Here is a 25,921-nt window from a genome sequence, read left to right as displayed (position 1 = left end):
AAGTAAAAATCTTATTTTTATACATTCTGACTAGGTCAATTTATTCCAATTATGGAATAAGTCATAATCCTTCCCCACATTCTTTTTAACCTTAGGTAGACCTTGTTTATCTTCAAAAATAAATAAATGTACTAAAACTGAACACTGTATATGGGAAGGAAGAACTTAAGAAACTATTGCTTCAAGCTCTTGAGTCCTACTTGTTTATGTTCTTGTGCTCATTAAGGTGCAGAGAGTCATTAAACACCCTTTGAAAAGGGGCAGAGAAACAGCTTTTGTTGAAAGTGCAGAAAGATGTCACTACCAGACTGCATGCCTCCCAGCTTAAATTTTGATGTCAGTAGAGGCAGCCCTTGCTTTGGCTTCTGGGAGAAATGTAAAGTCTGGCTCCCTTTTTGTATGTTTTCCAAACATGTACACAGGTGCCTTCAGATGCCAAAGAGGGTATTAGAGCGTCTGGAACTGGTGTGGCAGGCTGCTGTAAGCTCCCAACATGGGTACAACTTAGGGTCCTCTAAAGGAGCGGCATGCACTCTTAACCATGAGCCCTCTTCCCAGTCTTTTAAGATATGGTCTTTATAGTCTGTTCATTGATAAACTTTTTGGTCTTCACTTGCTGTTTTCTGGCCTACTTCTCTTCACCAATGACAAACAGGCATATGAGATCTTGGGGTCCTTCAAAATTGACCAGAAAGGATCACTTTTAAAGGTCAGAGAAGAACAAAGAGACAAAAGTGTGCATGTCACCTTCAAAAGCAACTTTAAAGTTGATGGGACATAAGTCATTCATCATTCTAGGACCAAAAGATATTGCATATGACTTAAAAAAAAAATCATTCAGTCTACCAGGCAACTTGAGATTTAGAAATCCTTGCTTTGTTGGCGGCTGTCATGTGAAAAGCTCACACTCTGGCTGCTGTGTTATAATTTACACCATCTCTCTCCACACAGTAATCAGGTCAGGCTGCTCTCTCCAGGGTAATAGAGAATGACAAAGTTTTAGGGCCAGTTTTCAATCCACTTCTCATGTCGCCTGCGACGCCACGCCTGCTTAAGGAGCACCTTTATGCTGCCTCACGAAGATGGTATCTTTCAGGAAATTCTATCGTAACTGAAAATGGAATGGCATGCCACAGTAGCATATATACTGACTAGGTAGTCTATGGGACAGTCACAGCCCAGCAGAGTCAGGCAGAAGCTCCGGATCATAGTGCTGAGCACTGTAACTTACCCTGGAAAGCTGTTTGAATACAGAGTGGGCTTTCATGCTTTAATGATTTTGCAGAAAGTTACAAGGCTGGGGTTTACACATACTCCTGAAGAAGACCTCTGATCTTTTCAGAAGAAACGCTGTATAAAAGGCTCAAGAATTCAAAAGCTGTACAAGATTGTTGTTACTTTTTTTTTTTTTGCTTTTAAAAAATGTATTTTATTTTATTATTTTGTGCATATGGTATTTCCTCTCCATGCATGTCTGTGTTCCTTGTATGTGTCCTTGGAGGTCAGATGAGGGAGTTGGATCTGTTGGGAACAGAACTAGAAACAGTTGTTCAGTCACCATGCAGTTTCTGGGGACTGAACCGGGGCCTTCTGGAAGAGCAGACAGTGCACTTAACCACTTAGTCATCTCTCCAGCTTGTTTGTTGGGATGGTTGGTTGGTTGGTTGGTTCTGTTTTTTTGTTTTGTTTGTTTGTTTGTTTGTTTGTTCTTTGAGAAACCATGTCTATCCCAGGCCTCAAACTTCTTGTAGAGCTGAAGAGAATCTTGATCTTTGCATTCTTCCCTTTCTGCCTCCCAACTGCTGGGGTTACAACCATCATTCCCAATTTTATGTGCTACTAGCTCCAACCCAGAGCTTCCTGTACATTCGAGGCAAGCACTTTGTCAATGAGCTATATCTCCGGCCTAAGCTGTTACTTAAGAGAACTACATCTTTTCATTTGAAGAGACAATTTAGGAGGCCTGTGTTGTATACTTTTATGTCAGCTTGACCAAGCTAAAGTCATCTGAAAGAAGGGAACCTCAATTAAGAAAATATCTCTATAAGAACGGGATGCAGCCAAGACTGTAGGGCATTTTCTTAATTAGTGATTGACAGGAGAGGGCCCAGCCCATCGTATGTGGTGCCATGCCTGGCCTTGTAGATCTGGATTCTGTAAGAAAGCACACTGAGCAAGCCATGAGGAGCAAGCCAGTAAGCAGTACCTCTCCATGGCCTCTTCATCATCCTGCCTCCAGGTTCCCCCCTTGTTTGAGTTCCTGTCCTGACTTCTTTCAGTGATGAACAATGATATGTAAGTGTAAGCCAAATAAACCTGTTTGTATCCAACTTGCTTCCTGTCATGGAGTGCCATTGCAGCAATCGAAATCCAAACTAGGACAAGGCCTATAATCACTAGGACGGTCAGGATGGTAAAGCTACAAAACACATATAAAGTGGAGATACCTGGCTGACCTCCACTGACAGTATTCTCTTCCCAGAGCCTCAAGTTTATGCTGAAGCAGCTGCCCAGACAGACTCTACATTCTGAACACCAACCCAGCATCAACCCCATTCACAATCTACTGACTCAAAGCAGTCAGCAGGAAGTGAGTATGGTTGGAGCCTCCTGTAAAATGTACAGAGTATGAGATTTTACTTGGTCTTTCCTGGGCACTGCCTGTTAGACATGATTATCAGATTCACTGAGTCAATTTTCAGGAGGTAAGACACCAAGGGAGCTACCTTATCAGGAAGGACTATTGAGCAGTATGTGTGGACAAATAGAATTTTGCATTTAGACATGGAGTTCTGAGAGATTTCACCTGGGCAGCTCATCATTTTGACTAAAGAGTAGAGATTAAATAACTCTAATTTGGGGAGGAAGTCCTAGACTCACAAAGAAGAAAAGATTCATTTGGATATTAAATGTCTCTCAAAAATCATACGTGAAAGGCTCTGGCTCCAGTTTGGAACTCTTGAGAGATGGTGGAAACTGAGGGTAAGGCCTGGTAGGAAGGTTTCTGTTATTGGGGGTGATTCTTTGAAAAAGATTGTGGGACTGTGGCTTTGCATTCTAGCCATGTGGTAAATATGCCACAATATGCTACTTTCCCACCAGAGGCCTCTGTATGATCATGTACAAAAGCATCTAAAACTCTGGTCCTGGAATACCTTTTCTCTTAATAAGCTGATTTGTCTTTGGTATTGGTTACAACAAAACAAACTTGATAAACCTCAAAAGAGGCAGAAAAACCAAGAGAGAGACACTTAAAACTGCCTCAGTCAGCACCTTTGAGGTAACTTCTCTGAGCTAAGACTTCATTTGCCTGAAATAATAAAGAAGACAATGGGCAGCTTGAATATCCATGCAACCATTTTTCTAAACATAAAAGCAAAACAAACAAACAAACAAATAAATAAATAAAAGTAAAAAAATAATTTTGCCACAATGACTAATGGGCAAACTAATGAAGATTGCACTTTTAATGCGTTTAATATTTCCACCTGGTAGAAGACCTAGTGAAAAGGATTATACTGGAGAAACCTGCAGAGACAGTCAGGGGCCAAGGATCAGTTAGAAAATCCATCCCAGAAAAGCCCAAGCCCAAAGTAACAGAAATAATCACATAAAGGAAATTGGCATCAAAAAATTTAAAACTTATGGATTGAGTGATGATAATTTTTAATACAGATTATAAGATATAAAAAGTATTTTACAGACTTAAGGAATAAACGATTTCACTTCCTTATTCTATAAATGTTTATGAAACAGTGAATTCTTGTACAGACACCAGAGACAGAACTAAAAATCAGACACTTCTGAACCTTGGAGACCATGCTTTTAAAAGAGAATACAGAATCTTGGACTTGGGCTGTGGGTAAAGTACCTGCTTTACTTTACCCACGAGGTAAACTATAAGCACGAGGACCACAGTGTACTTGGGCCCCAGAATCCACCTAAAAGGCAGGATAGTTGTTTCATGCCTGAACCCTGGTTGTAGGGAGAGGAAGAGATAAACACATCCCTGAAGCACAATGGCCAAGTTGGCCAACCAAGTTGGCCAACCAAGTTGATCCAAGTTGATCTTCAGGCTCAGTGTGAGAACTTGTCTCAGATTGAAAATGGAGAGTGATTGTCAAGACGCTCAACATCAACCTCTGGCCCTCATGGACAAATATATGCATGCATGCACATGTGCACACAACTTCATTAACAAGTATACACAAGTACACACATATACAACACACACAGAGAGACAGTAAAAGACAGTGAGATAGAGTCAGAGAAAGAAAATTGCCACACATAAGACTCATTCTACTGATTGTCCTAATTCTACTGCCTAATTGTTCTTTTATTCAAAAATGTAGTCAACACTAGGCAGAAAAAAAAAAAGAAAGAAAGTGCTATTTCCCTCCCACTGTAACTCTGTCTCCTAAATCCTATTTTAGCAACCTGAAAGGGACAAATCACCCGATGAAAGAGAAAATTCTAAGTCTTTAACAGACCATGACAAAAATAGGGCTAAATAATTATTTCTAAGAAAGTGAAATTGCTTTTTTTTTAATCACCATACACTGAATGGCTTTCCCAATTGTCCCCTGCAAGTTTCCTAATTGTCCCCTGGTTGTAGAATGCACAATTCCTGACAATAGACAATACAACCGGAAAAAAAAAATATTAGTCTCCTGTGTGCAAGAATAACACTTTCCTAGCAGTGGGCCATTCGTGCCTGTTCTCTCTAGACCTTTGCTGTGCAGAATACTAGAGTAGGCTAATTATGAGCTAGTTGAAAATTGTGTATGTAATGGGAAGGCAAGCCCTAGAAGAACAGCTGAGGAAAGGTCTCGCCACCAAGTCCCAAACAACAGGACAAGGCTGAGGAAATGCACAGGAGAGCATGTGCCCGGGCATTCTCATTAGCATGCTGCCGTTAATCTCTGTCTCTGAACACCAAGAGTTGTCAGATCTCTCAGCTCAGGTCAGAACATTAGAGCATTTCCCTCATGCTGACTCAGTACTTTGCACGTGCCAATGCTGAAAATCCTTCTGTTGAAGAGCTTGTGGAGCAAACATGGACAATACCAGTAAGAAAGTCAGCCAGAGGCGAGGGCCATATGCTGACTTGCATTTGGGGGAAGGAGTAAACAGATTTCTGCAGGGCACACTGAAGCAAAGAATAATGTTGTCTACTTCCAGCTCTCATGTTTCTTGGTGTCACGTGTCTGATAATGTGAAGAGAACTACAAGAGGTTTATAATGGAAAGCCTCTCTGGAAAAGCTAGACCAAAGCCTCAGAACATCCACAGGCCTGAAAAACAAGACAACAGTTCCGACAGGATCAAAACAGCTGTGGAGTGCTGTCTACACTGTGGGAGCCACTCCGGGTCAAGTGAGGGACTGCGCAAGGGGACGAGTGTAGACACATGTTCTGATCCGTCCACAGAAATGCTGTCAAGGTGAGGTCAGGTTACAGGGACTTTCAACAATATATCACTGAGCTGAAAGAGAGGTAGAGGGAGATGGGGAGGGAGGGAGATAGATACACAGATATACAGACAGATGGACAGATAACAGGTAGGTAGAAAAATGATAGACCGATAGATAGACAGAACAAGTTCATGGAGTCATATTCACCTTTTTGCCAATGACGTGTCGTGGTTAACACGTGCATGGAGAGCACTTCTTTTCCTCCCTCCCTCCTTCTAATCCCTTATGCATGTTCCCTGGAGCTCAAATCCAACAAATAAATAGTAAAAGATCCTAGAGCCTACAGAGGAAGATTGTGTAGGCCTGCCATTTTGAACAAAGACAGCCAAAAATTGGGGAGCCAGAAGGACGAGCAGAGCATCAAGTGTGGCAACGGAAGCCACAGAGTACAGGAGCTTTCTCCAGCAGATTTAGTATATTTAGATCCAATGAAAAGGAAGATAAGTCCCCAATAGTCCATCTGTTTTACAGGACTAGGCTGTTCAACTGGATGGACTCAAATCAGAGTCCACAAACATTGTTAAACGCTTTCCAATAATTTCAAGGATCTGGGTAGTCAGGAAGCTCAAAAAAACAGAGAGGGGCAAGGGATATTAAGGGTTGCCGTGTTGGTCCTGCCTTCCCAGGGTGAGCCTAGTCTAGAACAGTCAATGAGGTTTCTCTGGGAGGTGCCTGAGATTCTTCACACAGCAGGCTTCATTGTGAAGCATCTCCCTGTTGTATAAAGAAAGGGCATAGCCTGCAGAATGTTCTTCAGGGGCGCCTGCCTCCTGCATGCTGGGAAGCAGCCTATTGGGGAGCTCAGTGCATTGAATAAAAGTCCTAACCTGGCTTGTCCCAAGGTACAGTTGTAAAGCAGGCTGGACCAGGTCGCCTACACCTTGGCTTCTCTTCTCTGCTCAGCCTCCCACACACTCAGTTCTATCTCTTACCGATTACCCTTTTCTCCCTTTCTCAGCCAAGCACACAGCGAAATGAAACTTAGAACCCCTCCTTTCAGAAGATTATCTCTTTCTCCTACATTTCTTCTTTGTGGCGGTCCTGGGATTAATCCTAGAGCCCTGTATGTGTTAAACATACATGCCCACTTGAGATACATGCCCAGCCTCTTCCAGGGAGCTACTCAGCACAACACAACTCCATGCTTCACACACAGAGCCTCAGTCCAGCCCTGCTAGTCTTTCCAGCTATGATCCAAGCAGTGCCCCAGGTATCAGAATATCCGGCCACCAATGCCTCTTCCATGCCTAAGGTGTAGGGATCTCCACTTGCCTTCCTGCTAGCTGGAAGAAGAGGGTGTAGCACAGCAGTGAGTGATGGGTGAGCCACAGCTGGGGTCAGCTGGGTAAACCGGTAATCTGAAGTGGTAAGCAAAATTGTGTGCAAGGGAGCATTTTCCCAGAATAATGCCTCAAATGCACATCAGATTCTCAGATGAGTGTGCAGGCCTTAAATTTTAGCGAGAACAGATTGTGCATAAGAAATGTGGATCTAAGACAGATAAGCTGAGTCCTATAGCCAGGGGATGACCTTGCTCTGCACAGTTTGTCCCTGCTGCATCCTCCTCACTGGGGTGGAGGGATGGGGATGGGGTATTCTCAGAACCAACATCAAGCCTGAAGTGAGCCCAGCCTTATTTTTCCAAATGATTTCAGATATGCTTTGTAATGCTTTGAATACAAAACACTTATTTAAAATTAAATGTAAAGAGTGGAACTTACCGTTTTGTTTTGTTAAATAGAGAGTTCAAGGCATATTGCAGATTTTTGCATTTTTCTATCAGCTGGAGTGACTTCTCTTCCAGATATGTGCTGTTTCTTAAAAGAGAAAAAAATAATTTAAAATATTTAATAATAAAAATATGATTCAATTGATAAGGTATGTACTTAAATAAAACCTGATTTTTATTCCATTGTTGAATTTATCCCTGGGAAAGGAAATGGATATTTTCACCTCTGATGGATCTAAATTAAAAAATTTACACTATAAAGTCAAACTAAAAAGAAATCAATCTTGAAAGCATTGTATTTCCTTTTTTGCATATTTTCAGGTTAGTATTTATAATGAATAAGCTATAGTTTAATCACTGCATATAAATAGCCTTTTTTATTTTTTTTAAGCGCTGTCTTGGGTGAGACGCCTAGACACACAGGAAATTAATGTTTTCTCCATAAAGAACACAGGTGGATCTAGTCTCTGATTGTTGTAATAGTTCTGATATAGAAGCCCCACATGTTTGCTTTTATGAACTCAGAAAATCAGGGTGGAACATAAGCAAAGCAAAACCAGTATCAGGACAAAGAAAATGGACCCTTGCGCATAATGAGCTTCATGGGCACACACATTTGTTTAACGGATTCCAAAACTACAAATCTTGTGGACATAGGCATGTTAACTAACTGACTATTGGACACAGTGAGGGTCATGGACACAATGTTCAATGGAGACACACTGTATCTGGGTCCACCAGCAAGGAGCCAAGCAAACAAATTTAAGATCTTTTCTGAAGTCAAGATAGACTGGACTTCTTTAGACACTGGGTACAGAGGTGAGAGTGAAGGGGGCATGAAGGTGAAGAGATAAGCAAGATGGAGTCATGACTAACTCTACAACATTTCTCAGAGATGCTTTCCCAACAACAAAAACAATAATAACAACAATAATAAATTTGATAAAAACAAAATCTCTAAGAATCCCAATATAATTTCTTTCCCCACTACTTCTCCCCACCCACCCTCACCCACACCACAGTTTAATTCTTTCTCTAACAGCACTTCCTGTGCTATTCAAATGTATACTCACACTCCCAAGCATTTGCTTATTTCTAATTTGCTGTGTGTTTTATTCAGCAGCACCATTAATGAAGTGCATTCCCCAGCCAGCAGTGCTTTGAATTATGATGGCTTTGTAATGCTCAATTGTGGGACGGTGACAACCAGGCGCCAATAGAACTGTCTCACACACCTTTCCTGAAACTGGAGAGCATCCTTCTCAATAAAAACAAAATAGCTTTGCCCAGCTGCAAACCAGCAAGGCTGTGTGCAAATCAGATGAGAGGATCTGATGCACAGGGAAGATGACCTGGCAGAGTCTGGAGAAGCAAATGGAGTTAGCGGGGCTGACCTTGCCTTTGGGCTTTGCTCTTTTCTTAGCTGTCAGTTGGAGAGCCTCTCTTTCTTAATTTTTCCCAGTAAAACAGCCAAAGGGATTAAAAGGGATAGGTTTAAAAATACCTGAGACACAGAAGCCAATAAATAGCAGTTGTGTTCTAAACTCATCATTGAAATCTATCCTCAGGCAAGTCAGTCCTTCCTCCAGGCCATTTATTCTATCCCCACTGGAGCTACAAACATCTCTCTCTGCAGGGAGTCACTCAATTTCAAGAGGACAGGGGGTCTTGTACTTCCCTTTGCCTTTTGTGTCTCTCTGTCCCTTTTCTCTTTGGAAATCTTCACATTCTTCCCTTTCCTCTACCTCTCTCTGGGGGAAGAAAACATGAACCCTCCACAGGTTTGAGATGAGAAAACTCAGATTATGTCTTAGATGTGGGCACACAGCCCAAAAGGGATGTTATGGTGAGCCCTCCTAACATCTGATTCAGGGGCAACTGTTTGATAAGTCAAAGGGAACAGAAACAGGGGGATGTCAAGATGAAAGCAGGAACTCTTAAAGGCTGAGTCAGAAGCAACCTGGTAGAGCAAGAGATTGCAGTGAGGTGAGTCAAGTGTGGGCTGCTATGTGCACCTTCCCAAGGATCTGGTCAGACTAGTCCAACCCAAAGGACCAGGGTGAAGGGGAAACCGTCCGGGCTACCGCAAGCCACAGAGGCAAACGGCATCCCAGTCTGCTACGAGGAGCACGTTTTAAATGAGATGAATAAGACGACATCCATATGTCACTAGCTCACAGTGTGGTCTGAGCCACTGGTGAAGGAAAGCAATCAGACCCAGCGTCAGAGGGCATCCAGTCATTGTCCCCACAACTCCAAACCCCAAGGACAGATGCTGCAAGCTCCAGGATTTCTGCTTCTGTCCCCTCCTTACTGTTGTTAATTCCAGTCCACTGTAATTTTGTGGTGAAAGCTTCTTAAAAGGTTATCTCTAACAGAAATGGTGAGCTTATATACTTACGTCCAAACTCCGCAACGAGCGCACTCCACACACATCCTCCCGCCTCTGCCATCAAAGAGACCTGTCTTAGATAGCTCAGCTCTTCTCCCCTTGAAGATGCCCTAGAACTTGGAGACTAAGTTGGCCTTTAAAGCTTCTCAGACCAGCAAGTGGAGATGACTCCAACTATCCCCCCCCCGCCCTTTGCAACACCCCTACTCACCTGTCCCTGTGCGCCCGTAGCATTTGTCATAGCTGTCACATCTTGCCAGCACCCTTGATTTCTTCCTCCACTGACATCCCCTCACTCCTTGCAAAAAAGTGACTGAAGAAATAGAGCTCCTACCATAGACATCCCTAGACCTGATGCCCGTACGGCTGGTGAATTGACAAGTCCATGGTGTCCAGTTTGTTAAGCCCTCTATATTTCTTAACAATTCTATTTCAAGCCCCAGTTCTCTCAGTGGTCACTCTACACATTCAGTTATCCTGCTGTCTTGACCATTCCCTGGCCCTCCTAACATCTCATTCATTCATGCTGCCTGTTTCAGAGAACCAGTGCTGCTGGGTGTGATCAATCCACAGCTGTCAGCCCTGACCTTCCATCTGAAAGAAAGGCCGCCTCTCTCCCATGATGATAATGCATCTGCCACCCCATCCTTCTGTGTCTCCTCTGAGATCAGGTCCCGCCCTACTACTTTTTCTGAACGCATCTTTACTCCCTGGCTCTCTACCATTGCCACGATCAATTCACTACCGTCTCAGAATCAAAAGCAAAATAACTCACATTGCTATTCCCCTCTCCCTATTGCCTATTCTAATTGTAACCACAGTTGCCCACTTGCTCTATTTATAAATTCACTGACTGGCTCTCAGCAAGTGTCAAAGGAGAACTCAGTGCCTTGCCTTAGCTTCCCAGCCTGCAGCACAATCTTGTTCTACCCTCAGCCCTCCTCGCTCTGCAGCCTCTGGCTGCTGGTCACAGCCCTTCTGAAGCTTCTTTTCTGTATGTCTTGGTATTGCCTGTTAGTCTTTTTCTGATGTGACTTTAAAGGAATGACTGGTATTCAGCTGTAGGTGTTCTCCTGTGCTTTGCCTCTGGGCTCCTGCCTTTGCAACCTGCCTCCTCTCCCCAAACCTCTTCACAGATCTCTTTTTCCTTCATCTATTTTCATTGCCTCAAGGAGGGCTGTCTCTCACATACGCTTGATCTGATCATGCTACTTCTCTGCTCCAAATCATCCCCTTTGGGACATGTAGCCCACGCCTTAGTGGGATAGCTAAAACAGCAGCCATCTATCAGCCTGGCCTTTGATGAGGAGTTTAAAACAGTTTGCTAACCATTAAATGGTATGAATTTCTTTTTCTTTCCATTCTCTGAAAGTCTTATACCATGAATTCTGATCATCTTTATTATTTAATAATAGAATTTGCATGTTTGGTACCAACAAACAGGCCTTTAGGCACATTTTCAGCATTTCAGTATATCAGGAGGAAGAACTTTTTAATAAGACTGAGGGGAGAAGAGACACAAAAGGCAGCATTTCTCCTATCATTATTATTTCTGTGGATACTGGGCTTTCTTGAAAATCCTGTTTTTATAAGTCATCCTTGAGTTGAAAGTGAACACTTTACAAGTCCTCCTGGCCAGAGTCCACCAAAATGCTAGGAGTCAGAAGGCCGTCCTGGTTCTTGCCAGATAATAAACAGATAATGCAGAGAATATCTCTCAAAGGAATGATGTTACACAAATCTGCAGAATGCTGTCACTGGTACTTAGCATCCAGCAAGACCTCTAAAGCACAGAATGAATGTCACCTTCTGAGTGTGACCTGTAATCGTACAACCATGCAATCGGTCCCCTGACCAAGTAAAACATCCGAAGAAACAAGCTGAGTGCACGGCTCTCAGGAACAAGTACAGCTAAGTTCTATTTATGGTGACAAAATGGGCAGCACAACACAACGCTTCAAACCTGATCAATTCTACTTTCTGAGGAATGGATACATTAACAATAGTCAGAGAATAGTTTCTAAAACCAGAAAGCTCAGTGAGGGATTTTTTTAAATTAATGTTTCTAATGTTCCTTCTTCATCCAAGAGTAATGAGAACGGACAGCATGCTGACCACCAGCAGAAAGCCCTATGCAGAGGGGTCCAGCAGGCTGGCTAGACTCTGGGATTCAGGCCAGGGTGATCTCCTGAGTCCTACCTCTAAGGTCAGCAGGCAAATTTCTTACAGTGTGCTCCCTTATGTCTTTGTGGCTTTCTGAAAAGAGAAGGGCAAGTTTGATGATGAATCTTGGGTAGAAACTAAAATCAGCTAAGAGACATGCCTTTGGGCCATCTATGAGGGGTGTTCTTGGGAAGGGTGAACGGAATGAAATAGATCCTCCCCCAGAGTGGGCAGAACCTTCCAGAAGGCCCAGATAAAGAACTACTTCCCCCTTAGTAGTCCTGTGTGTTTGCTTCTTGCTAGTCACTGCGTCTCTCCTTTCGTAGTCACTGCTGTTGCCATGTTTTGCTAGCATTAGAACCTAGCTTCTTCTGAAAGCGGGAGCTTTCTAGGAATTCTCTAGGTTTTCAGCATTAGACTGAGACAGCTGAGGCCCAGGATTGTGTATTGAGGAACTACGAGGTCCTCACGTTCTCCAGCCCGCAGACAGCTATTGTCGGACTAACTGGTCCCTTTGGTATAAGCCAACCTGATCAGTCTTTTATAACAACTGTTATTCCATTGATTCTGCTCCTCCAGAGAAGGCTATATAGAGCAAGCATCCAGCCCGAGGTGTAGCTGGACACGCTCCTTCACTACCAAGCAGTGTTGTGGCTTATAAATCATTCTCAGATATATTTCTACAAAGACGACAGGCAGATCCTGGCCTCCCGCTTTGCTTGGTCATTCATTGGTTAAGTGTGGAGTCCACACCACATGCCTGGTAGACTGGTAGCCCTTGAGATACTACAGTGGACAAGGCCATAGCACTGCTACCTTGGAGCAGGTCATCTGCTGGGGAAGGCGAGCAAGTAAGTGCATAAATTCCATTTGACGTTATAGCATGCGAGCCAACTGTTTTCCATAATCATATTAATTTGAAGAAGTCATGAATCTGTGCATTTAGTTCGAAATATGGGAACTGCTCTTAAAGTGACAGCATAGATAGAGACTTATTCTTTTAAACATGAACAGTGGCAACTTAAGTTGTAAAATATTCTGCAGATCATCTCTGTTTACTTGGCTCTTATCTGTTTCTATTTACCATCAATGAAGATTAATTAGCCATCCCTCAACTATTAAATCAGTTATCAAGATGCATTCTCGAATACTCCTTTTGTGCAAAAACAGTTTTCAAAATCATAAATTTGGAACTTCTGTACATGTATAAAATAATATACATTAAGGATTTCACTTTGCTCATAAGGGTCCCAGTTAAAGGAAGAATCCGCAGTATCAACACATTTATAAATCAAGAATACTGAGATGAATATGCAGAGGTAAAACCAGGTAGGGAGGGGTAAGATAATTTGCATATTTATAGATAAAAATTAGTTTGCATGATGTCTACAGTTTGGAGTTCTAAAACAGCTCCCATAGGATCAGAAGATAACTCAGAGTTGTGTGCTCTAAACATAGCAAACTTAAATGAACCTGCTTGGCTAGGTTTCATGGTCACTGGGGGAGACAAAAACATCAGCAGACTTATCCAGCCATACACCCTATGAATAATTATGCCGGTCTGCCAGATATGGGAGCAAACAAACACTCTCAGCTTGGATTTGGGGCAAAACCCACGGGAGGAAATCATATCTGGAACTGTGCATCTGGTGGCAACCCATGGCTGGGGAGATTATAGGCCCTCCACTTTGCTGGGGTATCATGCTGCTGCTGTTTCTGCTAATTCGATAGGACATCAAACTGCCTTCTAAACGTATAAGTTTGCACCCACACACATGCTACTCTCTGCCTTAATCATAGAAGGTTCACTCTGCAATGACTGTGGTGAAGGTATAGACTGGCAGCTGTTTAAGATACTGAGCATAAGGAACAGTTGAGTGCCCAGCTCTAAACAGGGCATTTTCTAGGCCCTTTAAGACCACCATTTGGACAAAGCAGCAGCCTACAGAATATGGAAAATGATTTTTACTAACTACACATCAGATAGAGGGCTAATATTCAAGACACATATTGAACTCAAAAAAACTACAAAACAAGAAAACAAATAACTCAATTAAATATCGGAGTATAGATCTAAACAGAATTCTCAAAGGAAGACACCCAAGTGGCTGAGAAACATGTAAAGAAATGTTCAAAATCCTAAATTATCAAGGAAATGCAAATCAAAACTACTTTGAGATTTCATCTTATAGCCATCAAAATGGCCACGATCAATCAAACAAATGACAACTCATGCTGGCGAGACTATGGAGCAAAAGGAACACTCACCCGCCGCTGCTGAGAGTGTAAACCCGCACGGCCACTACAGAAATCAGTGTGGCAGTTCCTCAGGAAGCTGGGAAGGGGTCTACCTCATGATGCAGCTACACCACTCTTGGGCATATACCCAAAGGTCGCTTCATCCTACCACTTGGTCAACCGTGTTCTCTTCTGCTCATTTCATAATAGTCAGAAATTGGAAATAACCTAGATGTCCCTCAGCATATAAATGAATAGAGAAAGTGTGTTACATTTACACAGTGGGATATTACTCAGCTATTTAAAAAATGAAACATGAAATTCCTAGGTACATGGATGCAACTAGAAAAAAATCATCTTGAGTTGAGGTAACCAGACTCTGAAAGACAAATATGGAATATATTAGCTTTTGTGTAAATTAGCTGTTAAGTCACTAATTAACAACGCTATAATCCTTTGAACCTCAGAGGTTAGTTATAGAATAAGAAACTGGGGGGGGGGAGAGTGGAGATCTTCATTGGAAGGGAAAATAGAATAGATAGTTATGAATGGGAGGATCAAGTGGAGAAGGGGAGGGAAGAGAAGGAAAACAGTGGGAATATGAAGAAAACAGCTAAAATTAAGGGACATTTGAGGGATAGTATGGAAACCTAATACCTAAGTAGAAGTTTAGCTTTCTAAAATATATACATATATAAAGACAAAGTAAATGAAATTACTGAATAATGGGCAAGACAGAATCCCTACTGGCCATCTCTTGCTACCAAATGAAGCTTCCAGTGCCTGGAATGTGTTACATCTAATTGAGTTGTTGGCCGAAAAGCTCCTATAGAAACAACCCAGGCTGTTGCCAAGACTATAGGTTGCTCTTCACAAACTGATGGAAAGGCCCACTGCTGAAAGGCCCCACAACACCTACACAACTCACTGAACATGGAAAAGTGGAGCTGGGGCCTGCATAGACTTTATCCCTATATCTAGTGTCTTTGGTACAGAAAGGTACCCTGCTACCGCAAGAGTTACATAAGAACCAACCCAGCCACAACCTCTTTGATCTACAGTGGTGTCTTGCCCACAATGTATGCCAGGAAAACAGTGGTACAAAGCTTGTGAGAGCAACAAACCAATATTTCATTTGATTTAAGGCCCCATCTATGAGATGAAAGCCACACCTGACACTGCTTGGGTGGCCAGGAGCCTGAGACTAGATACCCTAATCTCTTAGGCTAAAACTAAATATTACTGTTCTGCTGAAAGCATGTCACGGTAAACTAAGCCCTGATGACGCTCTGCTACACTCATAGATCAGGGCCTTGCTCAGCCATCATCAAGGAAGCTTCCTCCTGCAACAGGAGACAAATATAGATCCACAGCCAGACACCACAGAAAGCACGAGTGACCTCAGAACACTCAGCCCTAAGTGGACTGTCTCCATCAAACCTCCCCCCCCCCCCCAGCCTCAGGGAACCCTGTGGAAGAGGAGGAAGAAAGAGTGTAAGAGCTAGAGGGGATGGAGGACACCAAGGAAACAAGGCCCTCTAAGTCAACAGGATCCATGCATGCATGTATGAACTCACAGAGACTGAAGCAGCATGCACAGGGTCTGCATGGGTCTGCACCAGACGGGGTCCTCAAGCTGAAAGTAGAAGTGTACAGCTGCCTCTATCCCCAAAGCAAAGGCAATCTCCAATTGGTAACAAGTTGCAAATGAAAATTTAGTGTCTTTCAAGAAAGTCTCACCAGGAAAGCAAACTACCATTAAGAGTAAAGAGCATGCCCAGTAGATGGGCCAACAAGAAATGGGACTCTGTATGTGTGGAAGTTTCTGTCTCAGAATGTAGTGTTAAGTCTTTTTTTATCTCCTTTTTTAATTTTTTATTTATTTATTTACACACGTTTTACCTTTTTACCCTACAGGTTCTTTGACTATAAATATTTAGCCTCCAGTATATTGTTTTTACGGATTCCTGAGTGTGTGAATGAGTGGGTCTGCTTCTGTATCTGTTTCTTGGGCCTTCTCTTGGGTGCTGTCCCTTCAGTTTATTTTGTTCTATTTCTATGTGTTAGTTTTTGTTTTATCTTACTTTATTATTATTCCTTAGAAGCCTGTTTGTTTTCTAATGAGAAATGGATAGGGAATGAATCTAGATGAGAGAAAAGGTGGTGAGAAACTGGGAGAAGTAGAGAGCGTGGAAACTTTATTTGAGGGAAAAAATATTTTCAGTAAAAAGAGAAAAAAAAAGGAAAGAAAACATTTCTCACATTTTTAACAACATCATTGTCCATCCCCACAACATCAAAGAATGAATTCACAGTACCAAACTTAATTGGCTTTGCTTTTTCTAAACTCCAGTCACTCTCACCCAGGGTTTCCCTCAAAGAGAAATGGATGTCTCTGCTTTAGGTGTGATGAGTTTTCCAGCACAGCCAGGAAGAACTGGTTTACATAAGTAGACTGAAGTGGGGGGAGGGAAGGTCCAAAAGAACAATTCTGATATAGAGATTTATGAAAACTACTCCTAATCCAGTGGACAAGAAGGTGGTCTTAAACAGGAACAGGAATACTTAGGGAGCAAGAAAATAAAATGGGGGCAGGTGGGGAATAAGTGGTAAACCCTGGGGCATCCGTGTCTCACCCTACACTGACTGATTCAGAAGTATAAAGTCCTTAGGTGCTTGAAGCAAGTGTGAAAGTATTAAGTCTGTAAGGAGTCTGGCCACAGTGATATGTTTTTTTCCTCCAGATCTCAGAGTAATTTTAGAATAAAATAGTCTTTTTAATGACCTACCTTCAAGGGTATTCTCTGACGCTGTAGTCAGGATTGTCTTTTTTTTCACTGAAATACTTTGAATTAGAAATTCTCTTGTATGTTGAGAATATTTTAATATTAGTGCCCATATTATGCGTGTGTGTGTTGCAAGCACGCAGACATAGATGCATGTAAGGGTGCCTGTAGACATGTGTGCACACATGGACATGTGGAGGCCAGAGTGCAAACTAAAGTGTCATTCCTCAAGAACCACCCATCTCCCTTTCTAAAGACAGGGCCTTTCACTGGCCTGAAGCTTGTCATGCAGGACAAACTAGATAAACAGTAAGCCCAACTGCTCCATCTGCCTCTGCCTCCTGACAGACAACCGGGATTACAAGTATGGACCACCATACCCAGCTGTGTTCTAAGGATGAAACTTTACCAATGGAACTATCTCCTTAGCCTTGTATCAACATGATTTTAGTGCAAAAATTTACATATAATAGTGAATATATTAGTGGTGAAGAATAAAGGACATAAAAAAAAACATATACGGTATGGTCATTAGGTACTGGGCATTCAAAACACCCTATGTTTTGAACATGTTCCCTATGTCTATTTCATTTATTTTTCATCAGAAACATGTAAGTTCGGTATTGGGTAAATGAGGAAAATAAGGCATCTCTAAAATCACTCTCCTAGTTAAGAGTAAGGTTTTGAATCCATACCCGATGATTTTGTGTGAATAATCACATTATTCCATCACTCTTCAATGGAACACTATTCCACTGGAGCATTTCTGCCTCCTCATTCTGATTATCTCTTCTGAGTGTATGGGATGTGCCAAGGGTCCTCTTTTTTATCAAATTCTGTTAAGCCTTACTCTGAACTCTGTTCAACTAGCTCCTATTATTGGGCATGCTCTTAAGAGCCCGATTCTAGTATTAATCTTGCTAAGTTGGGTTATCCTGAACCCCTTACCCTTGCTGAACATTCTCAGTATCTGATCAAACTCATTGTCTACTGCCATAGTTGGCTTTAACTGTCATCTTGACATAGCCCAAAGCCACCTGAAATGGGAGTCTCCACTGAGGTATTGCTCAGACGAGACTGGATGGCGAGAATATTTGCGGGAGGTTGTCTTGATTGTTAATTGTTGTAAGATGGTTCAGCCCACTGTGGGCAGAACCATCCCCTAAGCAAGTAGTCCTGGGCTATATAAGGAAGTAAGCATAGGCCTGTGAGTGGTTTCTGCTTCATGTTCCTGCCTTGATTTCCTGCAATAGACTTCCTTCAGTGATGGAAAGTGATCTGGAAGTGTAAGTCAAACAAACTTTTTCTCCCCTAAATTCCTTTTGGTTAGTGTTTTATAACAGCATCAGCATTTATAACTGATCACTCAGATCTGCTGTCATCCAAACTCTCACACTTGAATTCTCCTTACCCTAAATATTTTCCCCTAATAATTCCCTATACATTGATACCCCGCACATATGTATACATCCTGTTCCTTTGTTATGGATTTCTGCTTTTCCTTCTGCTTAGACTTGAATCCATGTTTATCTACTATAAAACTCCATAACAATAACACCTACCTTGATAGGTATCTAAATAAAGTCTGGCTCACCATTGTAACAAGTGTTATAAGTGATTTTGTTTCTTAGAGCCATTTTTTTTCACTTTCATACATTGTAAATAACAATTACAACACAAAAGCATTCTTGTTTATAGGCATGCAAATCAATTTTTTCCAGTAGAGAGACAACTTCTCCATAGATACACAAAAAGAAAAAAATTGGTTTTGCCTTGTTTTAGCACTCAACTTTCTTCCTAATTTACATGTCTGTCTGTTGTATAAACTCTCCTTTAAATCTGTTATAACATCTCACAAGTTTCCTCACTGATATGATACATAGAAGCTTTACAGTGTTCACTCTCATTCCTGTGTGAGATGTGATCTTACCGACTTATAAAAATCATCTTTTAGCACCCTGCATAAGCATGCTGAAATCATTTCTGAACTGAATAAACAGAGTATACGGATTGAGAAGATTAACGTTGGTGGTGCAAAGACGTTCATTCCAATCTCTAGTCTGCTACACATTGCACCTCTAATGTTAGGAAAGTTATTTAACCTTCCTCCATCTGGGAGTAATACTATCTCTCACATGAAAGTGATGCAAAGTCTGTGGGAGATAATGCATGGAAAATCTCAGCATGGTGATGGGTGGGTAGCTTGCCTGTGTACTAAGTGGCATTCAGCAGCAGCAGTTAACACCGCACTGTTTGTTATTGTGTTGGCTGCCCCGTGAGCTGGTGCCTCTCCAGCTGCAACATGCCCTTGGATCCCCTGGTAACTTTTATTAAAATACACTCCTGGTTTAGTAAGTGGGGGTGGGGCCTAGTGTGTTGCGTGTCTAATAGACTCCAGGCGGTGTCCATCTGCTGGGCTGATTAGAATGGCTTTCAAAGTCTCGGAGTCAAGTTCTTCTGCCCTCGTAGTCTCTTTCTTAAAAGCCCATGAGGGTTAAAGTTTGGTTGCCCTACTTGATGAAATTTATAAGCACCACAGGAAAATTTTCTGAGCCTGAGTACCTCTACACAGGATTATTCAGTTAAGGTTAATTGATGTAGAAATTGATGTGGGGTACCATTTGTGGACTGAAGTCCTGAATTAAATAAAAAGGAGAAAGTAAGCTGAACGCAAGCCTCTGCCAGTCTCTGCTTCCTGACTCTGAACACAATGCAAGCGGCCACCTCACATTCCCCACCACAACCACTGAACTCCTGAACTGTGAGCCTGGACAGGCCTTTCTACCAAGTTGATAACCATCGGGTATCATCACAGCAATCAGAGAGGTAACTAATCCACAGCCAGCAGTGGCTTCCCAGGCCTGTAACGCCTGGGAGACATTCTTACAGCGGGAGTGCACTACTGGTGGCAAAAAGCAATAAAGTAATTTGAAAACCAGGAGAGTAAAAATGAGCTAAATCGCGTGTCACTAAGTGGGGATTCTTTTTCCATATAAAAAGGCACAACAAAGGAAATAGTGTGAGAGGAGTCTTGCGTGCTGAGAACACTTAACATAATTGCTTTTTTGACTCGGCTGCAAGGCTCGGTCTCCCAGCAGCTCTGCTGCAGAGCACATATTACTTGCACCAAAGTGAACTCTCCAGACAGCCTTGCATGAAATCTGGTCCTAAGAATGCAGCCCTTGAATGTCCATGATGCAACATTTTGAAGACAGCTAAAGGATGCAGGTCACCTCTGAGGAGTCACCAAGGGGTGCATGCACTGGAAATGTCTTCAGATGTCAGTTAGTTCCACGCTGAAGGACCCATCTTGTCTCTCTAATGACAATTGGCATGTGCTTCTCAACCAAGCGAGTACATTTCTGTGCTAACTGAATAGTTTTCACCCAATCTCAGAAAATCAACTTTTGAGACAAGATCATTAACGAGAAGACACCTTGCTTCCTCTCCTTAGCCCCCCGCCCCTCCTTTTTCTCAGACTGGTCTCAAACTTGCTATTAAGCTCAGACTAGCCTCATATTTGGATGCTTACTCCCTCAGCTTAGGGAGTCCTGGGATTACAGATGTGCACACCTGCGATACCAAGACTGTGTTACTATTGCAAGTTTCTGTAAATGGAGTGGTCTGTTCTTGAAGGAATCAATGTAACCAGATGGGAAGCTGAGAGCCAGTCGGATGGTGCTGCCTAATGAAGGTAGAGACTTCTGGGAAGTCACATGTCACAGAAACTTCAACACTACAAGAACCAGCTGATGAGTACACATGCCTGAAAATCTTCTCATGGCTGTTAGCCTTTATGTTCAAACATTGGGGGGATACCTTATGTCCCAAGTCAAATAAGAAGAAGAGTGCATCAAAATAAATAAATAAATAAAAATAGCAAATGGAACATCTTGCCTTCCTGTGATTTCAGAAATATTAAAGAACACAAAAGATCTGAAAATTATTATTTCTAGATTCAGGACTACAAAGAAGGGAACTGCTTTATTCAGTTAATGAGAGACAGGCCAATCCTAGCAGATATTTCTGCTTTTCCCTGCAACCTATATTTTATAAGATGATGATAGAAATCCAAACATTTTTGAAGAAGGAATTCCCATCTTTTCTCAAGCTTTGGCTACGATCGGGTATAAGAAGAGAGCGGTAGCCTCTGCCCTGTGGCATGGCCGACTGTTGTCATGTCTACCCCTGGCTGATCACCTTTCACAACTCTCTAATAAATTCAAACCGATGAATGAATAAATAGCCAAACAGACTTGAGGACTCAAGATCATAACTCATGGAGGAAAAAGTAAATTCTGAGGCCAGTCACAGTAAGAAATTGAACGAGAGAGAGAGAGAGAGAGAGAGAGAGAGAGAGAGAGAAACTGAACTCGTAGAATAAGGATCTTCTGATGAATCCCCTTGCTAATTATAGGAATTAGTTAATCTGATGGGTCCAATCTCTTAAATTTTCTCATTAATATTTAATGAGAGTCTAAGGGAAGTATGAAGCCGAATTTACTGTGCTTAGGTACACTGTAATTAAGAAAGGTTAGGAGAGTGTCCCAAGAGCCCTATCATTCACAATATAATTACAGATGAAGTCCGACCGGGAAACAGCACAAAGACATAACCTTTGAAAAGCTGGAAGAGAAGTGACTCAAACGTGGTATTAGGTTCTGAGAAGGGCAGTCAATCAAGTGTCATTTCAGGCAACTCAGGAGTAATAAACCTCTGACAAATCTGAACTACATTATTCGCGATATCCCAGCGGACACACTGTCCTAGCGTGACTCCCTCACATCTGGGATACCTTGACTCTAGGCAGAGTGGAGCTGTTGTCTCCTTTTACCAGGGGTGGGTGGGGCTTTCCCTTTCAGCCTGCCCTCTCCCCTTCTAAGTTGGCAGGGCACAGAAGCTGTGAGGCCCTCTAAGGGTGGCTGTTAAAGCATCTCCTACCAGGAGGTCCTCTGTTCTTCACCTGCTTATTTCCTATTTCCTACCTGTCTGAAAAAGGAGCCTAGGATCACACCCAGAGGGGATTTCTGATGAGAGTTAATATCTCATGCATCCAGATGAACAGATTTCCATTTCAAAAAAAAGCTTTTAAGGAGTCTTTTCTGCTATGACCAGTCATTATGCTTTTACGAGTGCCCAAAAGAGTGCCAGCTTATCTGTTTAGAGGCACACCATCCTTTGTTCTCTTGTACCCCACCATGCCCCTCCCTGGCATGCCTGAGTCTCTACTTGGAGACCTTCAGCTGGAAGCCTTTCTCAGCTTTCACTAATGAAGGTTTGTTGTTTTCTTTTGTTTTGCTTCTTACTTTTGGAGACAGTTTCTTTGTGTAGCCTAGGCCAGCTTAGAACGCATGATGTTCGTGCCTCGGCCTCCTGAGCGCTGAGATCATGAGTGTGTACCTCGATGTTCAGGTGAAGACCTGTCTTGGTGAGCATTAGCCATTATTGTGACCTGGAAGGCGCTGCTTCTCAGGCCCCACACAGATCATGTCCTCACACTTTTCTCCATCCCATCAACTGACCAGCTGTCCTGGCCAGACCTCATCCTTTTCTCAAGACTCAGAGAAATGATTAATACAATGAGAGGCCTAAAAAGTGGAGGTTCTAATTAGGAAACTGATCCTAAACTTTGGGGCGGAGAGCAGCTACCCAAGACATACAAGTTCTGCAGCAGACATCTGGCCATAGGAGAGGAGATGGTGTAACTCATAGCTAGCCTATGTGCTGGCACCGGCTGAAGCCAATTTGCTGCCATCCTCCAAAGGTTACTGTTCTCCTGAGCATGGGAAATTTATCAGTGCTATAAAAAAATGGTTTCATCATTGTGCCCAAATCTGAACCACACCTGTACTCTTCTGGAATATAAGGTTCTAAAATAATTTTACATAAATGGACCCATAATCAAAGTAAATGTATATTCATAAAAGAGAAGTAAGGAGAATTTGAAATAAATGATGACAAGTGCTAGCATTTTATCTAACTAACCCCCCCATATGTCAAAGACAAACTACATTCTTTTATAATTCTGGTAATAAAATACTCAGGATAATAATTTTTATTACAATTCTGGATTTTTCCTTCAGTGTTGAATGCTTCTATCTACTTCAACTACTTATTGTCCTTTTTGGTTCTTAACTCTGTTTCTTTCCTGGTAATAATATATACTTGTTCCACTTCTTAAATCTCTTTATTAGATACAATTGAAGGTAATTTAGAATTTACCAGTCTTATCACATCCTCCTCCTGCCAGAGGAATAGTGGATATATGAGGTACTGGCTGTTCATAAATTTCTTCCCAGTTCCTGTAACTCTTTCCTTACAGTTCCTGAAATGGAGACAATGGATCTTTGATGGAGCTAGAGTTCCTGTAACTCTTTCCTTACAATTCCTGAAGTTGAGACAATGGATCTTTGATGGAGCTTCCGTCTCATCACTGCTGACCTCTAGAAGACATCAAATATCTTTATTACATAGTTTCCTAGTCTGAAATGTCTCACTTAAACATCCTTTAAAACAGAGCAAGGTAGTCGACCAAACAATGGCCTACAGCTAAAATAGTAGAATCAACAGTTGTTTCAAAACTGGAGTAGAAGGAAGGTATAGAATAAGGTCTCACATCAGTCTAGGCAGGCCAGGTAGCCAAGGCTGGCTGTGAGCAATTTTCTTTCATAGCTCTAGAAGCTAAAAGTCAAATATCAGCTGCCCTAGGCGTTAGTTTTTGCTAAGGTCTCTTCCAAGCAGGTGGCCACCTTCTCTCAATGCCACAAGAAGGGGTCTGTCCCAGATAGACTGCTGCAGCCCAGCAAAGGGAAGGTACATCTCTTGCTCCAAGAAACACTGGATGAACCAAGTCTCACCTTGCTCTTCCTTCAAGTTGAGTCTGGTGGCCAGGACATTTTAGGCCTTGAGGTCTGGGTACAGATCCATCTTGAAGTGCTTTTTCAACCCCCAAAACTGCCCCCAACTATACTCCTGGTCATGGGGGCCCTGGTCAAGGAGGACAGGGAATGTGGAGATGCTTCCTTCTCAACCATAGCTTTGTGTGTATTTGTACAGGCTTTCTTAAAAATTACATTCAGTCACCTCTTCCTCTCTGTATAACCAGAATCTTCCTCTCCCATGGTTCATTCTCACAAGATACAAACATGTTCCCCCTTTGACTTCACAAACTCTCTCCCTCTTCTTACTCATCTTTTTATCCCCTTCCCTTTGAAACACCTTCGGAATCATTTGAAGTCACTGCTTTCACTTCCTCAACAACTCATGCAATTAATTTATCAGAAGGCTGAAATTCAAATAAATCTTAGACTCAAAAGCCCAATGTTCTAACATCCCCCTTCCTCATCTTAAATAAGAGCTGGCCAGGGGACCATCCTTTGTCTAAAAGTGCTCCTCCAGGATGCACAGAATCGTGTTCTCCCGGTTTCCTCCAATCCACTGACTGATCACAATTTTTTTCCTTGCCAACTCTTGCTTTACTTCCTAAACCTCTAAATCTTGAAAAGCCCTAGAAGATATTCCTCAGTCCTGTTCTCTTCTACAACTGTGCCTGGTGCTAAAAGAACGCATCCATTCTCTTCTTTGAATACTATCCCTGGAGATGACACCTAAATCTATCTGTGCAGCTCTGACCTCTCCGTTGGGCTCCCTGAGCTCCAGATTCATCTGAGTAGTCGCCAGCCTCGCTGGCATGTTCACTTAGTGCCTAGCACACTTTTCAAATGTAGCACTGATCCAAGCACAACCCTTGACTTCCTTCTTTCTTTTCTACTCATTTATGTCTCCCTGGATGACAATGAACATCTTAAGCCATAAATTTATTATCCTTAATCCCTCTTCTTCTTCCCTATGGCCAGGCTCTGGGCTAGTCTGTCTTCAGTCTGCCCATATCATTTTGTCTCTTCTTTTATCTTATCAAGATTTACCTGGACAGTCTCTTGACTAGTCTCTGATGTGACCCCAGGAACTGTTCATCTCTATGTAGTGTTCATGGTCATCTTCAAAACTTGCTCTGAATTGTTAGTGGAATAAAATGCAAAATTCTCAAGGCTGTCATTCCATCACATACATATGCTTAAGAACTGCTTTCACTGTATTTCCCCACCCCCTTTTCCCTCTGTGCTCTCATTCTCTCTATTTTTCACTCACCCTAGCTTCAGGGTAGGCACATTCAGTTGTTCTTCTAACTTAAACATTTGTTTTTGTCCTGTGGGTCTTATTCCAGACAGTAAGCCCCTTCAAGCAACTTCTCTTCTCTCCTGTCTGAGAATGGTTGCTACACACACCAGAGCATTTTTCCTTTTGCTTCTTAGAGTAATCACAATCCCTGAAGAGAGCATGGCTTTGCCTGCCCTGCTCCCCGAAGCTGCTCCAGCACCAAGCTCAGCCCTGGCGTAGGACTGCTCACTGAAAAAAAGCAATCTGTCTCAAGACTGTTCCCCTCCACCAAACTGCCAAAGGAAAACTGTAATTGCCTTTCCCCACCTCTCCACTTGGCTCCCCACCCCCATTTATCTCCCAAGGAGAGCTGGCTCAACAAGACTGCTTCTGGGCTCTTTGTATATCAAAGGTAAAGAGTTGATGTAGATAACAGAGGTAAACGAAATGTGAAAAGCTAGGAAGAGACAGATTTTGAGAAACTGCTCATCAGTGGAAAGCAATAAAGAACAGGGGTGAAGGAGGAAGAAGAGGAAGAGAACAGTGGAAGGGGACTTAGATCTACAGGGTCCAGGGAGAAATAAAATTTTTGTAATATTTCCCAAATTTGAATTTCTGATTTCTGGGTAAGAAAAATTAAAGAGGAAATTAAAAAAACCACCATCACTGAAGATCATGAGTTGAATTACTTTTTATGTGTTTCGGTTTTAAAAAGTGATAGGATTTCTGTTTATGTGGTTGGCTTCTTTACCCACTTCTGCATCCTAGAGTTGAGCTGCGTGGCCCATATGAAGAGACTCTATTTCTGAGCAGTGACCTGGCCAGTTATTCAGTAAATGACAAGATTCAGACATGAGGCTTCCTCCTCAAGGGCCTTGTTCATATTATACTCTACCTGCTTTCCCACAAAACTAGAGATGAGAATGTAGACATAGGCCTCTTATTGTTACTATTTTCCATTCTGCTTTTCCATAGTAGTTCATG

General features: G+C 42.2%; 1 protein-coding gene across 1 annotated transcript in view; it reads right to left on the bottom strand.

The window, feature by feature from the left end:
- Positions 1 to 25,921, bottom strand: part of St8sia6 (ST8 alpha-N-acetyl-neuraminide alpha-2,8-sialyltransferase 6) — a 116,319-nt gene that overhangs the window by 52,776 nt on the left and 37,622 nt on the right. The window contains exon 3 of the mRNA XM_055593830.1: positions 7,194 to 7,289. Coding sequence (XP_055449805.1) covers positions 7,194 to 7,289 — 96 coding nt within the window. The remainder of the gene's footprint in view (positions 1 to 7,193; positions 7,290 to 25,921) is intronic.

The sequence above is a fragment of the Psammomys obesus genome, unplaced genomic scaffold (genome assembly GCF_907164565.1).
Source record: "Psammomys obesus unplaced genomic scaffold, mPsaObe1.curated_primary_1811, whole genome shotgun sequence".
Taxonomy (NCBI): domain Eukaryota; kingdom Metazoa; phylum Chordata; class Mammalia; order Rodentia; family Muridae; genus Psammomys; species Psammomys obesus.
The sequence above is the reverse complement of the archived record's forward strand: the minus strand, read 5'-3'. Positions and strand labels throughout refer to the sequence as shown.